The sequence below is a fragment of the Suricata suricatta genome, chromosome 11 (assembly GCF_006229205.1).
Source record: "Suricata suricatta isolate VVHF042 chromosome 11, meerkat_22Aug2017_6uvM2_HiC, whole genome shotgun sequence".
Taxonomy (NCBI): Eukaryota; Metazoa; Chordata; class Mammalia; order Carnivora; family Herpestidae; genus Suricata; species Suricata suricatta.
Genome location: NC_043710.1, coordinates 7,825,755 through 7,848,410, shown reverse-complemented (window position 1 = coordinate 7,848,410; position 22,656 = coordinate 7,825,755). Strand labels below are relative to the sequence as shown.

Sequence of the window (22,656 nt, the reverse complement as noted above, 5' to 3'; positions counted from 1 at the left end):
GGTGCACAAACACCAGTTCTCAAGCTCAGCCAAGGCTGAGGAATTCGTTTCTTTGCTTTTCACAGGACTGTCAGAACGAACTCCAGGTGATCCCCATAATCAACGACACCCTCATTCCTTTGTATGCTGATGTGTTTTCTGGAATGTCAATGGGACAGGTGGATTAGAAAGACATGCCAAGAATTGCATTCCACTCTGGGGTCCCCACGGAACAGTACTTTACAGGAAAAACATAGGAGTGCTGCACGGAGAACGAAGACGGCGACTAATAACAGTAGTAGGAACAGCAACAGTAAAGAATGGCTCACACTTATTAAGCGCATACTGTTTTCCGGGCACACAAAGCTACACATTTTACAAACACGGATTCATTTAGCCTCACCTGGATTACTGCACAGCTTCACAACGAGCCTCCCTGACTGCACGCCTGTCCCTATAGTCTATTCCAAACGCAGCAGCCAGAGCGATCCTCCGCTCACAGAACATCCCTGCTCCACTCGACCCATCTCTCCCAGAGGGAAAGCCCGAGCCCTTGCAAAAGCTGCGCATCAGCAGGACCCAATGCCTCGCTGACGTCATGGCTAAGCCTCCTCCTGTCACACTTCCCAGTCCCCGCCACTGGCCTCCTTGCTGTTCCTCCGTCCTGCCAAGCCCCCCCCCACCTCAGGTCCTCTTGCTGCCCCGTCTCCTACACCACAACCACCCCCCTGGGATAACTGCAGAAGTTACTCGCCCACTTCCTTGGGTTCTGTGCTCAACGCAGTAAGGCCTTGCCTGATCGCCCAGCAGGAACAGGGCAGAACTGCTGTGAGCCAAAGCCTTCCCCCCACCGTTCCTCCTACTGCTAGAACTACTCAGCTGTGAAATTTTTCTAAGTTTTAAAACTTGTAAATGATACCGTATGACATTAAGACGTTTATGATGGATATATACCTGTAGCTGTTGAAGATCATCTTCCTGAATGTTCTGGGACAAATTATAAATCTAAAAAACAAAAATCCAGATTGATACCACTCTAGCTTACTTGAAAGGAACCCCAAATAAGCAAAAGTATTGAACAGAAGCTCTGTACAACTAAAAGTATGCACAGAAGTACCCAAGGTCTGTCCAAACAGGAACACTGTCTTTTGGAAAATGATGCATATAAGGTTAAAATCACATACTTCTTCCTTTACTGCTTAAAATACAGTTTTCCTAAGTTCTTACCCCATCTCCAATTCCTGTATGATATAATTAATGTAATCTCAATTTCCACTTCTCAGACTCTTCTTGGAGTAGTATATATATACTTACAACCAAAGTGGAAAAACAGTTTAAGCTACGTTTTGAGCTTTTAAAAGCTTAACTTCTATCTGTAATCTAAAACGAACATTTACACATCCCTAGGGATTCTGATAACAGAACAATAACTGAAAATAGATATGCTCCATTTATCTAAATTCCTCTGCAAATTTTTATCTTGGTCGAGTGGAGTTACCTGTACAGAACTGGTCATGGTGCTGAGAGCGAAGATGGTGGCACAATCTTTCACGGTGGACTGGCTGTCGAACGCCCCCTGGGTATCCATCAGAACAACTGCCACCTAAGAGAAAGGAAAAGACCAACAAATGAGTTAAGAGTGCGAAAGGGAAAAATGTAAAAAAGAAATTGAAAAGTACAGGTGACATGTAAATGAGGCTTTGGCACCTGTCCGTAAATTGTACAGCACGGTAGTTACTTAGGTGCTCTGTCTGGATCAGAGGCTGTTCCTGGAGAAGATGATCTGCTCTGACCTGAGGAGATGCTGTGATCACAGGCCGACAGAGCAATACGTGTGGAGGGGAAAGTGCCCCGCCACTGGAGAGAGTCAAAGGTTGGGGCGTCCAGCTTCAGCTCAGGTCATGATCTCACGGTCCGTGAGCTCGAGCCCCACATCTGGCTCTGTGCTGATAGCTCAGAGCCTGGAACCTGCTTCAGATTCTGCGTCTCCCTCTGTCTCTGCCCCTCCACCTCTCTCTCTCTCTCTCTCTCTCTCTCTCTCATGAGCGAATGCATGCACAAAAATAAACATTAAAAATTTTTTAAATAAAAATTTTTAAAAAAGAGTTAAAAGACAACCTATGAAATGAAAGAAAATAACTGCAAATTATCTATGTTGACAAGGGTCTAATATCCAAAATATATAAAGAACAATTCAACAACAAAAAGACAAATGATCCAACTAAAAAATGAATTTGATTTGAATAGATTTCTCCCTAGAAAATATACAGATGGCTAGTAACTACAGAAAAATATTCCCAACATAATTAGTTATTATGGAAACACAAATACAAATCAAAGCCACAATGAACCAAAATAAAACGCTTTTGAACAAATGAGATTTTTAATTTTTAAATTATAAAAACAAACAAACAAAAAGCTTCTGCACAACAAAGGAAACAACCAAAAACACAAGAAGGCACTACTAAATAGAAGATATCTACAAATGATATATCCAATAAAGGATTCATATCTAAAATATATAAAGAACTTATATACCTCAACACTAAAAAACAAATAATCTGATTAAAAAGTGGGTAGAGAATCTTAATAGACAGACGTTGGCTCAGGTCATGATCTCACAGTTTGTGAGTTCGGGCCCTGCATCAGGCTTTGTACTGACAGTTCAGAGCCTGAAGCCTGCTTTGGATTCTGTGTCTCCCTCTCTCTGCCCTCCCTCCCTTGCTTGCACCCTGTCTCCGTCTCTCTCTCTCAAAAATAAATAAACATTTTTAAAAATTAAAAGAAAAATATGGCTCAATTAGGAGAGCATGCAACTCTTGATCTCAGGGTCGTGAGTTTGAGCCCCATGTTGGGTGTAGAGATTACTTGAAAAGAAAAAGAAAAAGAAGAGGAGGAGGAGCGAAGGGAAAAAAAAAAAAAGAAAAAGGAAAGGAAGAGAAAAGGGAAAAGAAAAAAAAAGAATGGTGACAATAAGAAAACAGAACCCTTATGCACTGTTGGTGGAAATGTAAACTGGGGTAACCACTGTGGAAAACAGTATGGAAGTTCCTCAAAAAGTTAAAATAAGAACTAACAAGTATTCATGAGGATGTGGACAAAAAGAGCCCTCATGCACTTGTTGGCAAGAACATAAACTGGTATGGCCAGTGCAGAACACAGTATGGAGGTTCCCCAAAAAATTAAATATAGGGGAGCACTTGGGTGGCTCAGTGGGTTAGGCATCCAACTGTTGGTTTCGGCTCAGGTCATCATCTCACAGTTCATGGTTTGAGCCCCGAGTCAGGGTCCATGCTGACAGTGCAGAGCCTGCTTGGGATTCTCTCTCTCTGCCTTTTCCCCACTTGCACATGCTATTTCTATCAAAAAAATAAATAAATAGCTTTTTTTTTTAATAAAGTAAAAATTGGGGCAGCTGGGTGGCTCAGTCAGTTGAGCATCTGACTTTGGCTCAGGTCATGATCTCACGGTTTGTGGGTTCGAGCCCCCATGTCGGGCTCTGTGCTGACAGCTAGCTCAGAGCCTGGAGCCTGCTTCAGATTCCGTACCTCCCTCTCTCTCTGACCCTCCCCTGCTATAATATGCACTTACAATTCTAAGAGGGTAGACCTCATGTTAAATGCTCTTAACTACAGCAAAAACAAGGAAAAAGAAAACCTACGTTTGCATGAAAACTTGTACATGAATGCTCGTGGTAGGATTCATTACAGTCACCAAGTAAAAATAACCCAAATATCCTTCAAATGATGAAAAGATAAAGTGTGACAGGTCCATCCCACAGAGTATTACTCAGCCATGAGAAGAAATGAAGCACGGATGACGCTACGCCATGGACGGGGCCTCAGGGCCCTGCGCTGGGTGTGGGAGAGGCCAGACGCACAGACCACACACTGTAGGCCTCCACCTGTATGAATGTTCAGAGGAGGCAAACAGATCCACGGAGAAGGGAAGCAGATCAGGAGTGGCCAGGTGCTGTGCAGAGGGAAATGGGGGAGCGGCTGCTAATGAGTACTGGTACCTTTTGGGGGTGATGAAAAGGCTAAGAGTCTGGAATTAGACAATGGTGATACTTGCACAGCCTCATGAGCATATAAAAAATTACTGAATTATACGCATTTTAAAAATATATCTATTTTGAGAGCGAGCAAGCAGGGGAGGGGCAGAAAGAGAGGGACAGACTGAATCCCAAGCTGACTCCATGCTGTCAGTGCAGAGCCTGACGCTGGGCTCAATCCCATGAACCGAGAGACCATGACCTGAGCAGAAATCAAGAGTCAAGCACTTAACCAACCGAGCCACGCAGGCGCCCCTGAATTACATACTTTTAAAAGATGAATTTTATGATATGTGAATTATTTCTCAATAAAAAAGAGTTCATCATGACACATATTTACAAAAAGGAAAATAAGGCAAATAGGGGAAAACGAGGAAATCCAAAGAGAAGCTCTTGAGGCACAGGAGTCACACGTACACGCAGATGAAGTGCTGGACGGCTGGGGAAATGGTATCCTCATATCACGTAGTGAAACGGTAAACTGTCACACCACAGTCAAGGACAACTTAGCAGTCGCTAGAAAAGGGGAAACGGGCACTCCACTTCCAGGTGGCTCTCTAATGCTCTGGGCCAGATCCAGAGAAGGAAATATATTTAACATCATGACTAAATACATTACCCATATATATAAAGCTGAAACTAAATTGGTATGTGTACTGCACTCTGATACTTTCTGCTCTGTTCTAGCTCTTTCTTTTTAAATACTGGTCATGAGCCAGTAAATTGATTTCTCTACCCTTAATGGGTCATGGACAGAGTTCAAAACCCGCGGCCTGGAGTCACGCTTGCACACTTACTCACGGAGGGATCTGTCAGACTGTTCCCTGTAGGAAGGATTATAAAAATTAAAAAACGATTTTTTAAAAAATGGAGACAATCGAAATGGGTTTAATTTAATTCAATGGAGTAGATAAATGAAGAAAATAAAATATGACATATGATTACCACAAAACAGTTAAAAAGAATAAACTGCAGCTACATATTTAAAAGTAGATTTTCAATGAAAAGGCACAAACAAATAAATGATCTACTTCTTTAGCCAGGTAAGTGCTAAGCTAAAATCTCACCAAGTATTTTTTAAATTAAAAAAAAAAAAGTAAGACAATCATGTGAAACTTTTATTTGGGCAACTTCTAAACAACTGCTTATTAGTGTGGCATTTATCCAATATTCTATTGATTTCTAAAAGCACTCTTGATCCTGCTGAATACCTGAACATAATGTTTTTTAAAAGGGCAGGAAACACAACATCGAGATATCCCAACACACCTATTAGGATGGCCAAAATCAAGAAGCTGACATCAAATGCTGACAAGGATGAAGAACAACAGGAACTTTCGTCATTGCCCAAAAAAGTGCAAAATGACACAGCGACTTTGGAAGACTGTTTGGCAGTTTCTCACAAAACTAAACATCGCCTTACATAAAATCCAACAATCACGCTCCTTGGTATTTACTCAAATGAGCTGAAACTTAACAACCACACAAAAACCTGCTCACAAATGCTTATAGCAGCTTTATTCATAATTGCCAAAACTTGGGGGGGTAGAGCTCCCGGGTAGAGCATGTGACTGCATAATTGCCAAAACTTGGAAGCAAAGAAGATGTCCTTCAGTAGGTGAATGGGTACACTGTGGTGCATCCATATAAAAGAATATTATTCAGCAATAGAAAGAAATGAGCTATCAAGCCATTAAAAAATGTGAGGAACCATAAAAGTACACTGCTAAGGGAAAGAAGCCAATCAGAAAAGGCTACAGACTGTACGATTCCAACCATATGACATCCCAGAAAAGGCAGAACTATGGAGACGATAAGATCAGAGGTTCCCAGTTCTGGGAAGAGGAGGGGAGAGGAGGAGGGGGGAGGAGGCAGGAACAAACAGATGTAGCACAGAGGATATTTAGAATTTTTAGGATATTCTGATATAATAATGGTAGCTGCATATCAGCATACATTTACCAAAACCCACAGAACGTAGAACACACAGAAGGAACCCAATATAAACTGTGGGCTTTAGTTAATAACATTATATCAACATTGGCTCATTAATTATAACAAATGTGTCACACTAATACAAGATATAAATAATAGGGGGGAAACTGGCAGAAGGGAAGGGGGTGTGACAACTCAGCAGTTCCTGATCAATTTTTCCATAAACCTAAAATCGTCCTAAAAAATAAAGTCTATTGGGGAGAAGCACTAGGTGTTATATGGAAACCAATTTGACAATAAACTATTAAAAAATAAATTAAAAAAATAAAAATAAAATAAAGTCTATTAATTTTTTTGAAGGTGAGGAAACCAAATTGATAAGCTTTATAAAGGAGTCAATTCAACAAGATAAAATGAGGGCACTACAAATGTTAGATAACTAAAAGCAAAGCTTGCTAATTACTAACTTTGTAGAGATATCCTAAACTATTATGAAAAATTAACAGACCAGTTGCCCCCCAAAATAAGAATCAGATCCACCAGTTCTATAGAGAGAACAGATAGTCGAAAATAATTATTTATTCCTAGAAAGAAAATTATGAAAGCATCTCCCACACATTATCAGAAGTGTAGAAAGATGGGGCACCTGCGTGGCACAGTCAGTTAAGCGACTAACTTTGGCTCAGGTCATGATCTCATGGTTTGTGGGTTCAAGCCCCACGTTGGGCTCTGTGCTGACAGCTCAGAGCCTGGAGCCTGCTTCGGATTCTCTCTCACTCTCTCTGGCCCTCCCCCATTCATGTTCTGTTTCTCTCTGTCTCAATTAAAAAAAAAAAAAAGAAAGAAAAAGAAATGTAGGAAGAGAGCAATGATACTGAAAAACAGAACTGAAATGAAAAGTTGTAGGGCCTGTTGTAACGCCAGATCGAAGAGCCCCAGTATTACCAGCAGCAGGCCTTAACGCACTGGGTCTCCTCTGGCATCTCTAAAATGGAAAGACTAGACTTCTACTTCCAATCAAAATGGAGTAAGAGACTGAACTTACCCTCCCCACCTAAAACCAAAAAATAACAAAATACACGAAACAACAGTTCAAGATGCTGGACACCAGGTAACAAAGGATAATGATCCTTAAAGGAAAGGAAACAGGTAAGGTGAGCCCTTCCGTTGTCCCCGCTTACTGGCCAAGGCATGCGGAAGGACCCAGCAGAACCCAACAGATTCCCTGAGTTGAGGAGACACAGCTGAGAGTCACAGAGACCAAGAAAGCCGGAACTCCCAGGCAGAGAGAGATACAAAGAACCCCAGGGCTGTGCAGAGGGTCTACTCCAGGAGTTCAGCTGAGTACCTACAAGCACGCGTGCCTGACGACACTGCCTGAGGCCAGGGAAAGCACCATGCACGAGGTTCAGAGGGAACAGTCCCCTGTGCTCACAGACGGCCAAGCACAGGCCTGTCCCCTCAGCCAGACTGAAAACTCTCATAATTCTGAAGTATTCAGAAGAGTACTGGGTGGTGAGGAGTAAAATCGTTCTAGATTAAGTACTGCTCCACTACCACTTAATAAACCCTTTCACTTTTTTAATGTTGCTATATTTTTGAGAGAGAGAGAGAGGAATGTGTGGGTGGGATAGGAACCGAGAGAGAAAGACAGAGGATCTGAAGCAGGCTCTGTGCTGACAGCAGAGAGCTCAACATGGGTCTCAAACTCACAAACTATGAGATCATGACCTGAGCTGAAGTCAGATGCTTAACTGGCTGAGCCACCCAGGCGCCCTTTTCACAAACCAGAAAAGAAAGGATCCAACAGTTTCCAAATTTCTTAACTGCATGCCAGCAAAAGCTCAGGGAAAATATGGGAAATACAGGAAATCAGAGAAAACATTGAAAAAATATGACCCAATGAGGAGAAAAATCAATTAAAAAATCAATTAACCCAGAACAGATGTTACAATTAACAGAAGATGACTTTAAAATAGTATTCTGTATAACTGCACTCCATATATTCAAAAAATTCGGTAGTGACATGAAAGACATAAAAAAAGAACTAAACTGAACTTTCAGAGGAAAATTAAAACGTTTACAATGAAAAATGCACTGGATTATAATGATTGGGGAACTTGAAGGCCTACCAATATAACTGCCCAAAAGAAAACAGAAAAAAATAAGAGTTAAAAAAACAAACAGTGAATCAATGAGCAGCTATGGGACAGCCTGACATACATGTAATAGGAAAATCCCCACAGGGGATAAGGGACAAAAAATTTGAAGAAGTAATGGCCAAAAAATGCCCAAGTCCGATAAAAACTATGAATTTGCAAATTCAAGGGGCTCAACCAAATCCAAATACAAGAAATATAAGGAGGGGGCACCTGGGTGGCTCAGTTGGTTGAGCATCTGGCTTAGGCTCAAGTCATGATCTCATGGTTCGTGGGTTCGAGCCCCACATCAGGCTCTGTGCTACAGCTAGCTCAGAGCCTGGAGGCTGTTTTCAGATTCTATGTCTCCCTCTCTCTCTGACACTCCCCTGCTCACGCGGTCTCTCTCTCTCACAAATTAATGAAAAACATTTATTTATATATATATATATATATATTAAGAGAAACATAAGGAGAACTACACTAAGGCACATCATAACCAAATCGCTCAAGAAACAAACAATTGCTAAACTGTTAGAAGCAGACCGATGCAGCACACAAGAACGAAGATAAGGATAACAGCCGATCTGTCACCATAAACAACATACACCGGAAACAATCTAATAATGTCAGGAGGGGCACCTGGGGGGCTCAGTGGGTTGAGCATCCATCCAGCTTTTGATTTCAGCTCAGGTCAGGATCCCAGGGCTGTGGGATCCAGCACTGCACTGGGCTCCACTCTGAGCATGGAGCATGCTTACGATTCTCTCTTTCTCTCTGCCCCTCTTCCCCTCTCATGTGCTCTAAAATAAAAAATAATAATAATAAATAAATAAATAGGGGCACATGGGTGGCTCAGTCGGTTTAGAATCTGACTCTTGACTTCCGCTCAGGTTATGATCTCCCAGTTCATGGGACTGAGCCCGGCACCAGGCTCTGTGCTAACAGCATGGAGCCTACTTGGGATTCTCTCTCTCACCCTCACTCTCTGCCCCTCCCCCACAAGAGCGCGAGCGCGCGCGCGCGCTCTCTCTCTCTCTCTCTCTCTCTCTCTCTCTCAAAATAAACATTTTAAAAAATTAAAAAATAATGCAAGTACTAAAGTTTAAAAAAAAGAAGAACAAATGACAGGATAAAGGCAAGGAAGTGACATCTTTAAAGCACCTAAAGAAAAAACGGTCAGCCTAGAATTCTATACCCGGCGTAAGTATTTTCCAAACAAAGGCAAAATAAACACTTTGCAGATAGGTGAAGACTGAGGGGCACCTGAGTAGGTCAGCTGGTTGAGCATCCAACTCATGATTTCAGCACAGGTCATGATCTCAGTCATGAGATCAAGCCCCACACTGGGCTCCAAGGTCAGCACAGAGTCTGCTTGAGACTCTCTCTCCCCCCTTCCACACTTGTGCTCTAACTAAATAAATAAATAACTGAAAATAGCACCAGCAGAGTAGCACTACAAGAAACATTAAAGGAAGTCCTTCAGACAGAAGGAAAAGTAGACACAAAAAATAGAATATGGACACCAGAAAATGAAGAGCACAGTTAATGATAACTACATGAGTAGACATACGGCTTCTTTCTTATCATCTAATATCTTTAAAAGATAACTGAGTGTTTTAGCTGATTGTTTAAACAAAAAATAATAATAAACACAATGTTATTAAGATAAAATTTGTGACAACAGCCCAGCCCAGAAGCTTGGGGTAGGAGGCAGCCAGAGGGAATAGAATGTCTATTATAGCTCAATAAAGCTGTTAAAAAATTAAAATGTTGTATAAAATAATATCTAAAGATCCTTCCATAAAAAGTTTCTACTGTTATATTTCAATGTTACAACTCCTTATTCTCCTAGACTCTCTTTCTTAAAATTTTTCCATTTTGCTACATATTTTTTGTTTGCACATCTATGCAAAGAAAAATTAGAAGGTGTTCCAATATACCTTTCTCCTGAAACCTCCCTAAAAGAGGAAGAGAAATGAAATATAAAGATAATTAATGAGGAAAATTTATAAGGAAAAAGAACAAAAGATGTAGAAACAGTATTCAAGAGCTGTGTATCTACCCTCCAGCTCCCAAAATAACAAATGACCGAACATTTAGGAAAACATTAAAACTAAACCTAAAGCGGGAATATAAAACTTTAAGCCCTGGAAAGACTCAAAAATGAGAGGCACAAACAGCTGTAGAAGCAGCTAAAATGGAACTAAAACACAGAAGGAATGGGTGAAGATCTGTGTAAGAAACAGTGACTCCCCCAAATCCTCTCTGCCATTTTCACCGTGACCAAAAAAAAAATGCAGGGAAGGCTCTGTGACCGTGGCTTACTGGGCACAGATGAGGTGGGGTAAGATGTCTCCTGAAAGCTGGGGGGCATGCAGGGGGGCTCACCTTCTGAACTGTGAGACCCCCCCCCCCACTGCCCTTTCTCTGCTCAGCTCCCAGAACAATGGCCACCAGGGTTAGGTCACCCTCACAGGAATAAGAAACTAAAGAACAGAAGTAATGTCTAAAATAATTGAGATCCTTAACCTCTGGAAAGTGAAAACAAATGGAGGAAAAGGACACTTGACGGCTATTTTTTTATAGCTATTTTTTTTAATATTTTATTTATTTTTGAGAGACAGAGACCGTGAGCAGGAGAGGGGGAGAGAGAGAGGGAGATACAGAATCTGAAGACAGGCCCCAGGCTCTGAGCTAGTTGTCAGCAGAGCCCAACGCAGGGCTCGAATCCACGAACTGTGAGATCATGACCTGAACTGAAGCCGGACGCTTAACCAACTGAGCCACCCATAGCTATTTTTTTATTAGAAATCTCATATTACTATTTGACCTTTTAAACTATACTCATACATTAATTTTAAACCATGCATTTATATAATTTTGATTTTAAAAAGTTTTTTTAATGTTTAATTTTAGGAGAGCGCAAACAAGGGAGAGGCAGAGCGAGGGGGACAGAGGATCTGAAGCTGGCTCTGCGCTGACAGGCTGACAGCAGCAAGCCCAATGTGGGGCCTGAACTTACGAACCACAAGGCCATGACCTACTCTGAAGTCAGACCCTCAACTGACTCAGCCACCCAGGTGCCCCTTGATAAATATCATTTTAACTGAATTATCAGAGTACACATTAAAGTTCTCATTTTGTTGTCTTTGTTAAGTTCAAAGTCTTTTCTTCCTTACCTTCTTCCCACCCGGCTTCTCCACGGTGAAAACTTCACTCCAGATCTGAATCCCAGTGGTTTCTGGGTCAGAGCCCCCTCTCCATGAAAATCCTGTTAATGGTTCTTCTGAGTCACCCAACCAGTTTGAACGGCCACCTTCCTTCTACAGGGGAAATGAGCAATCTCCATTAAATCTTAAATTTTGAAGGTCAAGGATCATCCATGAGCTTATTTTGCTCTTTTGGACACAGAAGTCTCACTTTCTAACCGGAGATGAAAGAATTCTCGCTTACCTGGAAATACAAGTATCGTAGCATAAAGTCCAGAAAGAAGGATTTGCCCTTTCGGAAGGCACCGGCCACGGACACCACCACCACGTCAAGGTCTCGGATGGGGTCCTGCAGGAGAATGCTGGCCAGGGCTTTCTCGTCTAGCTCAAAGGAATGCTGGTCTTTCTGAATCAAAACAACCTGCACTGGACCAGGCTTTCCAGTCTCCATGGCATCACCTAGATTGTTAGAGAGAAAAAAATTGCTTTACATCTTTTTTAAATTTGTGTTTTTGAACATGGGAAAAGTAAAACCTTCTTAAACAGCACAAAAGCACTAACCATAAAAGAAAAAAAATGACAAACCAGACTCCATCAAAATTAAGAATTCTTGTTCATTAAAACACATCATTAAGAGAAAATAAAAATGAAAGCCACAGGCTAGGAGAAAATATTCACAATACCTGTATCCAAAAAAACTCCTATCTAGAATCAATACAGAGATCCATAAGGACAAATATTCCAATTTTTAAAATAGCAATATACAAAAGGCACTTCATGAAAAAAGGATATCCAAATGGCCAATAATCATATAAAGAGGTGTTTCTGTACCATTACTTACCAAAGAAAACATAAAATAAAACCATGAGATACCACCACCTGTCCGTCTGAATGGCTAAAATTTAAAGACAGACGATACCAACTGTGGGAGAAGATATGGTACAACTGGAATTTTCACACACACTCTGATGAGAATATAACCACTTTGGAAATCTGCTTTGCAATATCTATTAAAACTAAACGTAACTACGATCTAGCAATTCTATGCCTAGGTATATAAGAGAAATAAATGCTTATGTCCACCAAAAGACATAAATACAAGAATGTTCACATCAGCTTTATTCAAAATAGTCCAAAACTAGAAACAATCCAAACGTCCATCAACAGTAGAAAGGCTGCCCACCACTTCTAAGCCTTTTACATACATTTTATTTAATCCTCAGAACAACCCTGAGGTAAATAATACCACCCCATATTTAAAAACAAGGAAACTAGGGCTTAGAAAAGCTAAATATCTTGTCCAACAAGTTCTGGAGAAAAGCCTGAAAGGATCTTTAGGGGCTAGGACTTAGAGATCACTCTTTATAACCTAGTCCGCATTTTAGGGGCAATTATTTCTTTAGCTCAAAATTAAGCACAAACTAGTAGTTTCCCTGCCACAGTTGAAAGCACAGAGATATTAATTCTTCGAAATTCAGAGCCGGGGCACCTGGGTGGCTCAAGTGGTTAAGCTCCAGTCATGGTCTCACCATTCGTGGGTTCAAGCCCCATGTCGGGCTCTACACTGACAGCATAGAGCCTGCTTGGGATTCTCTCTCCCTCTCTCTCTTCCCCTCCCCTGCTTGCAGTTTCTCTCTCTCAAAATAAACAAATACACTTAATAAAAAAAAAGAAAGAAAGAAATTTCAAGCCACTTAGTAGCTATGGATTTATGGAAAGTTTACAAAAAGCTACCAATGTGGCTCAAAGATGAAGCAAAGCACTATTTCCCTAAACGTGAGTACATGCCACAGGCATTAAAGGAGATGTTTTCATGTACTTAAAAGATTTTTTATTTTAATAATTATGTATTTTAATGTATATTAGGAAATAAACCATGTTTTAATAGACTATTGCTTAGAAGGATGAGAAGTTTAAAAGGTGAATCAATTTAAAGTAAATTGAGGGGCGCCTGGGTGGCTCAGTCAGTTGAACATCTGACTTGGGCTGAGGTCATGATCTCACAGCTTGTGGGTTCGAGCCCCACATGGGGCTCTGTGCTGACAGCTCAGAGCCTGGAGCCTGCTTCGGATTCTGTGTCTCCTTCTCTGCCCCTCCTTTGCTCATGTCTCTTTCTCTTTCAAAAATAAGTAAACATTTAAAAATTTTAAAAATAATAATAAAGGAAATTAAAAGATAAATATTAAGTAAAGCACAGTACAGGTAAGCAGATATGACCAAAAGCACAGATACGGTCCGCAAATTACTTTCGTCTGGGGAAGACTGAAGGTTGCATGATCACACAAGGCTAAGCCAACAAACAGCGTGACAGCCATACTGTACCCTTGAAGCTACGGGAATTGCTGCTCACTTTTAATCCTTAAAATGTCAGACAGCAACAAAAGGCTCTTGCCACCTTTTAATTTTTTGCAGACTACTGGAAAACAAGTTATAAATACACAATTGCCGTCATGATATCATTGTAATAAATGTATACTAATATTTCTTTCCCATTACTGCCTGGATAAAAAGGAAACATTTCTGCGAATATTCTCTTACAGCTCTTTTTATTGCCACAACAGCAGGTGAATCCGGGACCTAAACACCTTGCATCTTTCATATAAAAGAACAAGAACTTATTCAGACCTTATGGATAAGCCACAGTGTAAAGTTCTGTGCACTGCAGTTCCAAACCAAGTCCCTGAGATGGCTGGTCACTCCCCCAATATTCGTCTTCCCCTCCCACTATGGCCTAACACTGCCTGAAAGGAACACGTTTTCAACCCAACCCTGGAGCAGAGGTATCCCTGTGTGACTAAGTTCTGACTGGAAATGCTCTAGCAACTTCCAGGTCAGGAATTCCGCCTTCCTGCTAGCTGGATGTATTAGTGGGTGACAGTCATCCTGCACCAGGCACAGGAGGGCACACCCCAGGAATACTGGAGCAACAAGAGGGGCAGGGCCGAGGGCTTCGTGCGGCAGAACTGCCATGCTGCTCATAGTTATGGGAGTGAGTGAGTGAATAAATGTCTCCCTTGTTTAGATAACTCACTTGAAGGCTCTATCAGATACAGCCAAGCCCAGTAACCAGTACAACAGTCCCCCGGGACTTCACAATTTAAGTTCGTGACACTGGCTCTTTCAATTCCATCTACTCCACCATTATTAAAGTTTGCTGAGCCATGTGGACGTACTGACACACAGCAGGCCCACAATAAACGATCGTAAAAAGAATGAACCGTGCGCTCCGGAATACAGCGGAAAGCGACGACCACAAGGATGCAGGTGGCTGTGTAGGATCAACAGGCACAGAAGGTAAGGTCACTAGGCTACAGACAAGATGGAATAATCCAGTGACGGGAACGTGTGCAATTGTGCACAATGAACTGTGCTTCCAGAGAGGATGAAGACTGCGGAGAAGGACAGTGGGGACAGCAAAGGTGATAAGGCCTTCACTCATCTCTTCCTCTTTCTGCAGGCAGCGCAGTGGAAAGGAAGAGAACCAGGCTATGGTTAGCTGGAGGACCCAGGGTGATCTCGCGTTTCTCTTCACGACAGTTTACTGGGCACACTGGATTTAAAAAGATCTTGTTCCTTTGGTTTGGTTCCACTTAAAGGAAAAATCATTTTGAACCGTGCACACCACCAATAGTTCAATCGAAACAAATAGAGATGCTCTTTTCACCACATCATCTTTCTCTCTCTCATTTCCTGAGACATGACAGCATCATTGATCTTCGAAGTAAAAACTTTATTTCTACTCACACCTTTTAAGATGTCATATAAATGTCCTTTGTCTTAAAAAAAATTTTTTTTAAGATTTTACTTACTTAACTAATCTCTACACCCCACATGGGGTGTAGAAAGCAAGAATCACATTCTCCTCCGACTGAACCAGCCAGGTGGCCCCCCCCAAATTTTTTTTAAAAAGAGGCACCTGGTTGGCTCAGTCAGAAGAGCATGTATGTGACTCTTGATCTCAGGGTCCTGAGTTTGAGCCCCACATGGGGTGCAGAGATTATTTAAATAAAACTTTAAAAGTAATTTTTTAATAAAAAAAAATAAGTGTCCTTTGCTGGTCTATCTGCGTATCTCAGGCTCCCTAATCCCTTCAGATCCCTTCATCATAACCCTAGCCTAGGCCATACCACTTCCCAATCTTTCTTGCCAGTTAGGCACCATCCCCAAGGGTTGCTTTAATGATCCATTAGGCCTGACCTTCATCATAGCACATAAACACACCACGACAGCAACTGCACAAAGGGCTATCAAAACACTTTATGGGCCGACGGCTCAAAGCTCAATCTTCATCCTCTAAGCCAAAGCAGTTCCCGGTTCTCCCGACTGTCTTGATTCCTCTAACTCCTTACTCCCCTCATCCTCTCAGGCAGATTTACATTCACTGGCCTTCCTACCGGAAGAAACTTAGGATTCGGGTACTGTCCTGCCTGGATTCCAAAATTTTCCAAGGTACAACCTACTCAACCGTTCGTTCCCACCACCTGAAATGCAAGCTCCCCGCCTGGTTCCAGGAAAACGATTATCCCTCAGCGCTCACGTTCACCCTCCCTTAGTCCTGATGCCTCCCAGCCCATCCTCTCAGAGCCGATCACTTTACCTAGTAACTAAAAAGAAAACAGGGTCTGGAATCCAGACATGGCAGGGCTTGAGTCCTTTTCTCTCCTCCACAATGTAAGCTCCATGTGGGCAGGAATTTTGGTCTCTTTTGTTCAATACTGTATCCCCCAAGATCCCAGAACAGTGCCCACACCTAGTGGATGCCCAATAAATATTTGTGGAATAAATGAATAAACCCCACCACCTAGTCTCAATGTGACTATGGATAAATTTCTTACCAGTTATAGCTCCATTTATAAATTGAATAATCCTCTCAAAGCACAGAGTCTAACACATATTAGGAACTAAAAGTGGTTCCACCTTCCTATTTCCAATAAAACCTCATACCTACTATTATTCCACTCATTATAACACTATCATTTGTGATCATGACTTATCACCCAGCTGGGAGCTTCTGGGAAGTAGGGAAACTGTCGTATTCAGTCCCAGTATCTCGAAGAATAAGTTTCCCAGTTCTGTGAACACTAAGCCCAATAATACATGTCAAGTACCTTAATAAAATCAGTCTCTTCTCTTCCCCCTTGCAGTCTCCTTTCACTGCCAAACTCCTTGAAGGTCTGTCTTCATTCACTTACTCACCCATTCCCTTCTTAGCACTCTGCAACCTGACTTTCCTCTCAATCTCCCTGTTGAAACTATTCTCCAGCTTATCGATGACCTCTTGCCAAATCCAGGCCCTTTCCTGATTCTCATTCAACCCTGTGTGACAACCTAACTACCACCGGCCTCTAGAACTTGTGAAAACCTTTGGGCTCAGAGACAGTGCCCATTCCTGGCTCCCGCCCAATCTCTTCACCATCTCCTTCAGCTACCTTTTCCCTTTGGCTCCTGTGAGTTACCCCAGCACTCTGCGTCAGTCTCGTGGTTCTCATTTGCTCCCTCAATGAGCTCTTTATCCTTTTAATTTCACTATACCCTCTATTTTGGTGATGCAACTTCATTAGTTCCGAATCCTGACTCAGGTCCAAATGTACAACTGCCTAAGGGACAGATTTACCTGGATATTCCACCGTCTCCTCACTCTCAGAAGTAATATGTAGAAATATATGGGCGTCAAGAGACCAGTTCCTGTTCCAGTTCTACCACTAACAACCTGTGCCGTTCTGGGCATGTCCAGTCTCGGTCTCAATAGTGAAATGAGTCAAGATTTAACCTCTAGAGACCCTTCCAGTAACTAACATTTTAGAAGTCTACTTGTGGTATCATCAAAATGAATCCTCTGAATTATCCCACTTCTCTGAAATCTCACCTCTCAGCCTCCACATCTCCCGACTCTACCTTCCTTTACACTATACCCCCCGAATCCTATCATTTCCTCCTATGACTCCAGCTTCTTTCTTGGCAAAGGCTGTTACTCTAGTGAGGCAGAATGTACAGGAGAAAGGTCTTCTCCAACAATCAGGGCCCAGTTTGGCAATGACTCTTTAAAGCATGAGTAAATCATTTTATTTCTCTGTGTCTCGGTTTCCTCTACAAAACCAGGCAGTTAGGTGAAGTGATTTTCTGGCTCTAAAATTCACTGACTCTTTAACAACTGAAAATTTCATGGATATTTAAATTGATCAAACTTGCTAGGTACCCCATTCAACCCTTGGCTTAAATTACATAGGACTGGCTAAAGAACAGATCAAAATTTGTAATAAAAACATTAAAGCAACTTGCTAAGGATTCACACAAAAGCTTTTGAGCTTTGAGGTTTTGCTTTGAGGATTTTGGGGGGGAGGGATTCCCCTTAATTGCAATGAAATTATTCCCACTTCTGAGGAATCTTAAACTCTAGAGATCCAACCTCCAGGAATGGTACGAGAAAAACTTTTAAGTGGCAGTCTTACATGCCTTCTCACTTTGGTGAACCAATTATTTCCCAAGATTTATAAATCCACTCTGAGACAATAGTAATGCTCACTTATATGCACAGTTAATGTTAATTTATATGAAGAGCTAATGCTGTGTTATGTTCATTTATATGAATAACAGAGAAGACATTTTTGTACAGAGATATGGCCCGACCATAGTCATACCTGCCATCCATACACCCATAAGTGAACTCAAAACCTATGTTAAGGGGCACCTGGGTGGCTCAGTCGGTTAGGCGGCCGACTTCAGGTCAGGTCATGATCTCACAGTTCATGGGTTCGAGCCCTGCATCAGGCTCTGTGCTGACCATTTGCTCAGAGCCTGGAGTCTGCTTCTTTCTGATTCTGTGTCTCCGTTTCTCTGACCATCCCCAGGTCACACTGTGTGTGTGTGTCTCTCTCTCTAAAATAAATAAACATAAAAAAATTAAAAAAAAAAAAAAAGAAACCCTATGTTAAAAAAAAAGGTGTATAGAACAAAAACTCTATCATACTGCCAATTCTGATTATTGCTGTAACTAGCTCATGGTAATACTGAAACAGCCATCATTTCAGGTAGGAAGTGCTGAAAGTATCTGGATAATTAAAAAGTCTTTTGAGGTGCATGGGTGGCTCAGTTGGTTAAGTGTCTGACTTCGGCTCAGGTCATGATCTTGTGGTTTGTGAGTTCGACCCCCACATCGGGTTCTGTGCTGACAGCTCAGAGCCTGGAGCCTGCTTCAGATTCTTTGTCTCCCTCTCTCTGCTCTTCCCCTGTTCACTCTTTCTCTCAAAATTAATAAACATTAAAAAAAATTTTAAGTCTTTTAACAGTCCATGTGGAAGCTACAATCTCTATTCTAATTACTTTTATAGTACCGATTTATCCATTATTTTTGGCACAACACATCAAATAAACCAATAGGTTTAAATACACCTGTTCAAATAATCTCTGTGATAACTGCATTCAATACACTCAGCTCTGCACTAAAATGACAAAAACAGACAACCCAAGTAGAAAGCTGAAAGACTAACAGGCAAAACAAATTATTATGGGGAAGCATTTGTAGAGATCTGGCAAATTACAGAATGAATTCTCCCTAGAATGATCTAACTTTGACTTTTTAAAACGTAGGTCCATAGGCTAAATTAAAAATAGGTGAGACTGCTGAATCATAATTGGCCTTTTCAGGCTTATGGAAAACATAAATTCTATCAGAAAAGCATTATAGGGGGCACCTGGGTGGCTCAGTCGGTTAAGCATCTGACTCGATTTCAGCTCAGGTCATGATCTCCGGGTTCTTGGGATTGAGCCCCACGTCAGGCTGCGCGTTGACAGTGTAGAGTCGGCTTGGGATTCTCTCTCTCCCTCTCTGTCCCTCCCCATGCTCGCTCACCCTCTCTAAAATAAGCAAACTTAAAATAGGGAAAAAGGTTTAAATTCCCCTCAAACATTTGAAAACACCACATGAACAGTGATAAATTCAATGAAACTAGTTAATTGGAAGCAGCTGCATCTGCTACTTCCGAAAATTCATACAAAACTTAGTCGATCAATTTGACAGTTGTAGACCAGGGTTATTCAACCTCGGCACTACTGGTATTTGGGGCCAGATAACTCTGTGTGTGTGGGAAGCTATCCTATTCCTTGTAGGATATTTAGCAGCAACTCTGGCCTCTACTCACTAGATACCAGTTTGTAAGACTCAAAAACGTCTCCAGACATTGCTAAATGTCCCACCAGGGCCAAATCACCCTGGGTTAAGAACCACTAGAATAGGGCCAGCCTCAGTGCTCATCTTTACTGCTCAGAGAGTTCCAAAAAGCAAATTAACTTCAGTTTCAGAAACATTTCTACTAAGTAGAGTGCATGACTCACGGTAAAGTTATGACCCGAGTTTTCCACTCTCCTTTTGAAATACATTTCATAAACGGCAAGAGCAACACACCCAAAAGGAGAGGTATATCATTTCATGCCTTGTTCTCGCTGGCAGTCCTTTAAGTTCCTAATTCAGACAAGGCCAGAGAAAACACATCATCATATGCGAGGGTAAGTACGCTAGGCCCTTAGCCAACTCCAACTGCTGGGTGTGGTTCCATTTTGCTCATGGTCGGGGAGCGTTTTGATATGCTGTATTCTACTCAGTCTTAAAGCAGTAAGAAGATATAGATTTTTTAAGCTGTTTCAATGAATATATTTACAGGAAAAAAAGAATACTGAGGGAAATTTACATTCTAATCAATTAAAGGGCTTAAGAGGAAAGTTTTTCTCAATTCATCTGCCATAAAAAAATCTTTGTACGTTAGCACAGAATGCTGAAAACCATATTTTCCTATAAAAAAAAAGCAATTTTGTAGTGCTTTATGACCTTATAAAGATAAGTATGACTCAACAGTTCTGAAGATTCAGAAATGGAGAGACCAGCCTGAATCTAAAAATGATGCCAGGCTCTATTATAGAAAAAAATTATTTTTTTTAATAGAATGAGTTCAATACTCATCTTATTTGGCTCTTCCCTAAAACTGAGAAATCACCAAAATCAATTTGGTTACAAATGTGGTTTATTTGTTTGTGTTCCAGCTGAATAAAGCTCTCTTAATTGGCAGTTATTTGTCTTGGATTCCTTATCAAGACATAAAACGTTTGTTTTTTCACCTACTATACCAGGAAAGTCTATTTCCTAACTTGTAATATACCTTAGCTGTGAAATATATCAAGTTCTATCAAAATACAGGCTAATAAGTATTTTTTACAAATTTACAGAGAACATCAACTTCTCAATACAAATATTGATAATCATGAAGGGAGGGTGCCTGGGTGGTTCAGTCAATTAAGCGTTTGACTTCGGCTCAGGTCATGATTTCCAAGTTCTGGAATTCAAGCCCCACATTGGGCTCTGTGCAGACAGCTCAGAGCCTGGAGCCTGCTTCAGATTCTTCATCTGTGTCTCCCTCTCTTTCTGCCCCTCCCCCACTCTCACACTGACCCTCTCTCAAAAATAAACGTTAAAAACTTTTTGAATATCAATATTACATATTATACTTCTTATAAAGTAACAAATCAATTCAAATGTAAGCAACCACCTAAAGGGAAATTTTATTATATATTAGTATGCATATTAGAATTACTTGGGGTTCTCTGTTGGCTGGCCCCTGGTTGAATTAAATCAGAATCAGTGGGTCCCCTACATCCCCCTACAAGTTTTAAACACCACAGGTTATTCCAATGTGTAGCTGAACTGAGATACAAATGGCTCTACGGTGACTGGAGCCTTTTTTTTTTCTTTTAAACAAAAGCTTTCCCCTCACTTCCCTCCTCCCCCACCATGTGTTTTAGACAATATACTTCTAAAACTTCAGACAACTTGGGAAAATATTTTAAAATTCAGATTAACTTTAAAATGCATCTGTGTTATGTGAACAATTCCTCAGTTCACAAGGCCACAGAAACTGGCTAACAGGCATGCCTAGTCATTATAGGCAAATTTTAAACCGGTTCTCAAATCAGTTCACACAACGTAGGTGCTTCACAGGTTATCTTAAAAGAACACTAACCAAACTGTTAAATGACCTACCACTGGGGCTTTGGAGAGGTGAGAGAACTTTACACTGACTTCGGGCTTCTTACAATCCTCTATTATCTCATTTTAAATAGTGAATATTGAGGGCACCTGCGTAGCTCAGGCGATTGAGCTTTCGACTTCAGCTCAGGTCATGATCTCAGTTTGTGGGTTCGAGCCCCATGTAGGGCTCTGTGCTGACAGCTCAGAGCCTGGAGTCTGCTTCGGATTGTGTCTTCCCTTCTCTCTACCCCTCCCCTGCTCATGCTCTGTCTCTCAAAAATAAATGTTAAAAAATTTAAAAATAAATAAATGAGTATGCATTTATCCTTTCTTCTAACATTTAGAAATCATAAAAATGAGAAACACGTGCTGCAACGCAGAAAACCAATTTTAAAAGGCCGATTCTAAACAAGTCCTATTTAGGGAACACTAAGAAAATTATGCTAGTACACATACTTATGCCCTATCGTTTTTCTTAATTTCACGATCACCCCAATGAGATAGTAAAATGGTAGCTAATAAAACAATATGCCGTACTAGCGGTCATTCTTTTATTTCAGAGATCCGTTTCATCCAAGCGTTTCCTTCACAGGTGGTAAAAGCAGAAACAGGGATTTCTAGACTACCAGCTAGCTCCGGTGCAACGTAGAGAAAAGCACTAATTTGAACTTCAGCTCACGGCAACACTGAACCCTTGACACGGATTAAAACGACGTTAGGTTTCGCGTGTCCAAAAGCAAGCCAAAAAGTGAAGTGACGTCTTGGGGGCCTTTAGTTCTTTCCTCCCTTTCGCAAAACATTCCACCCAACTTCGTATTCGAATTTGAGGGCTCGGATTTAAGATTCTGCAAACAACGTTCTTTTCTTTCTCTGCCTCGAGATTTCTCAAGCGAAACTTAGCCGACTTCAGTAACACACAAGCAAGAATAAAGCCGGAGAAAATGACAGATGAAGTATATCCTTTAATCTATGGTCTGTGTGTGTGAATACTTTGGGTTTTTTTTTTTTTAAGGTCTCCAGGAGAAGCATCGGAACGACGTACGGTGCCCAACGTACTAAATGCACTTCCTAAAAACCCATCCAGGCCACATTTTTTTTAATCTCGATTACGGAACGAAGTGTGAGTTTTAAAATCCACTTTTCTACTACTTGTCAACGCCTCGAGGTGGTTAGGATGGAAGAAAAGCTCCCAACTCAAGGACACTTCGGAGTCCTCCACTCTAGCGCCTGGTCCAAGCATCTCCCTTCCCCGCTCCCTGGGACCCTCGATCCCGGGCCGCGAGCGAGCGGAGCGCCAGGCGGGGAGGGGGCCGCAGCCCCGGG

General features: G+C 41.4%; 1 protein-coding gene across 3 annotated transcripts in view; it reads right to left on the bottom strand.

Annotated features, from left to right (window-relative positions):
- The window catches only part of ATL3 (atlastin GTPase 3), a 48,939-nt gene that overhangs the window by 25,357 nt on the left and 926 nt on the right, over positions 1–22,656 (bottom strand). For all 3 annotated transcript variants that reach the window (XM_029956468.1, XM_029956467.1, XM_029956466.1), the window contains exons 2-5: positions 11,563–11,777; positions 11,289–11,432; positions 1,478–1,582; positions 934–984 (exon numbers count right to left, since the gene is read on the bottom strand). In XM_029956468.1, coding sequence (XP_029812328.1) covers positions 934–984; positions 1,478–1,582; positions 11,289–11,432; positions 11,563–11,769 — 507 coding nt within the window. In that variant the 5' untranslated portion in view covers positions 11,770–11,777. The remainder of the gene's footprint in view (positions 1–933; positions 985–1,477; positions 1,583–11,288; positions 11,433–11,562; positions 11,778–22,656) is intronic.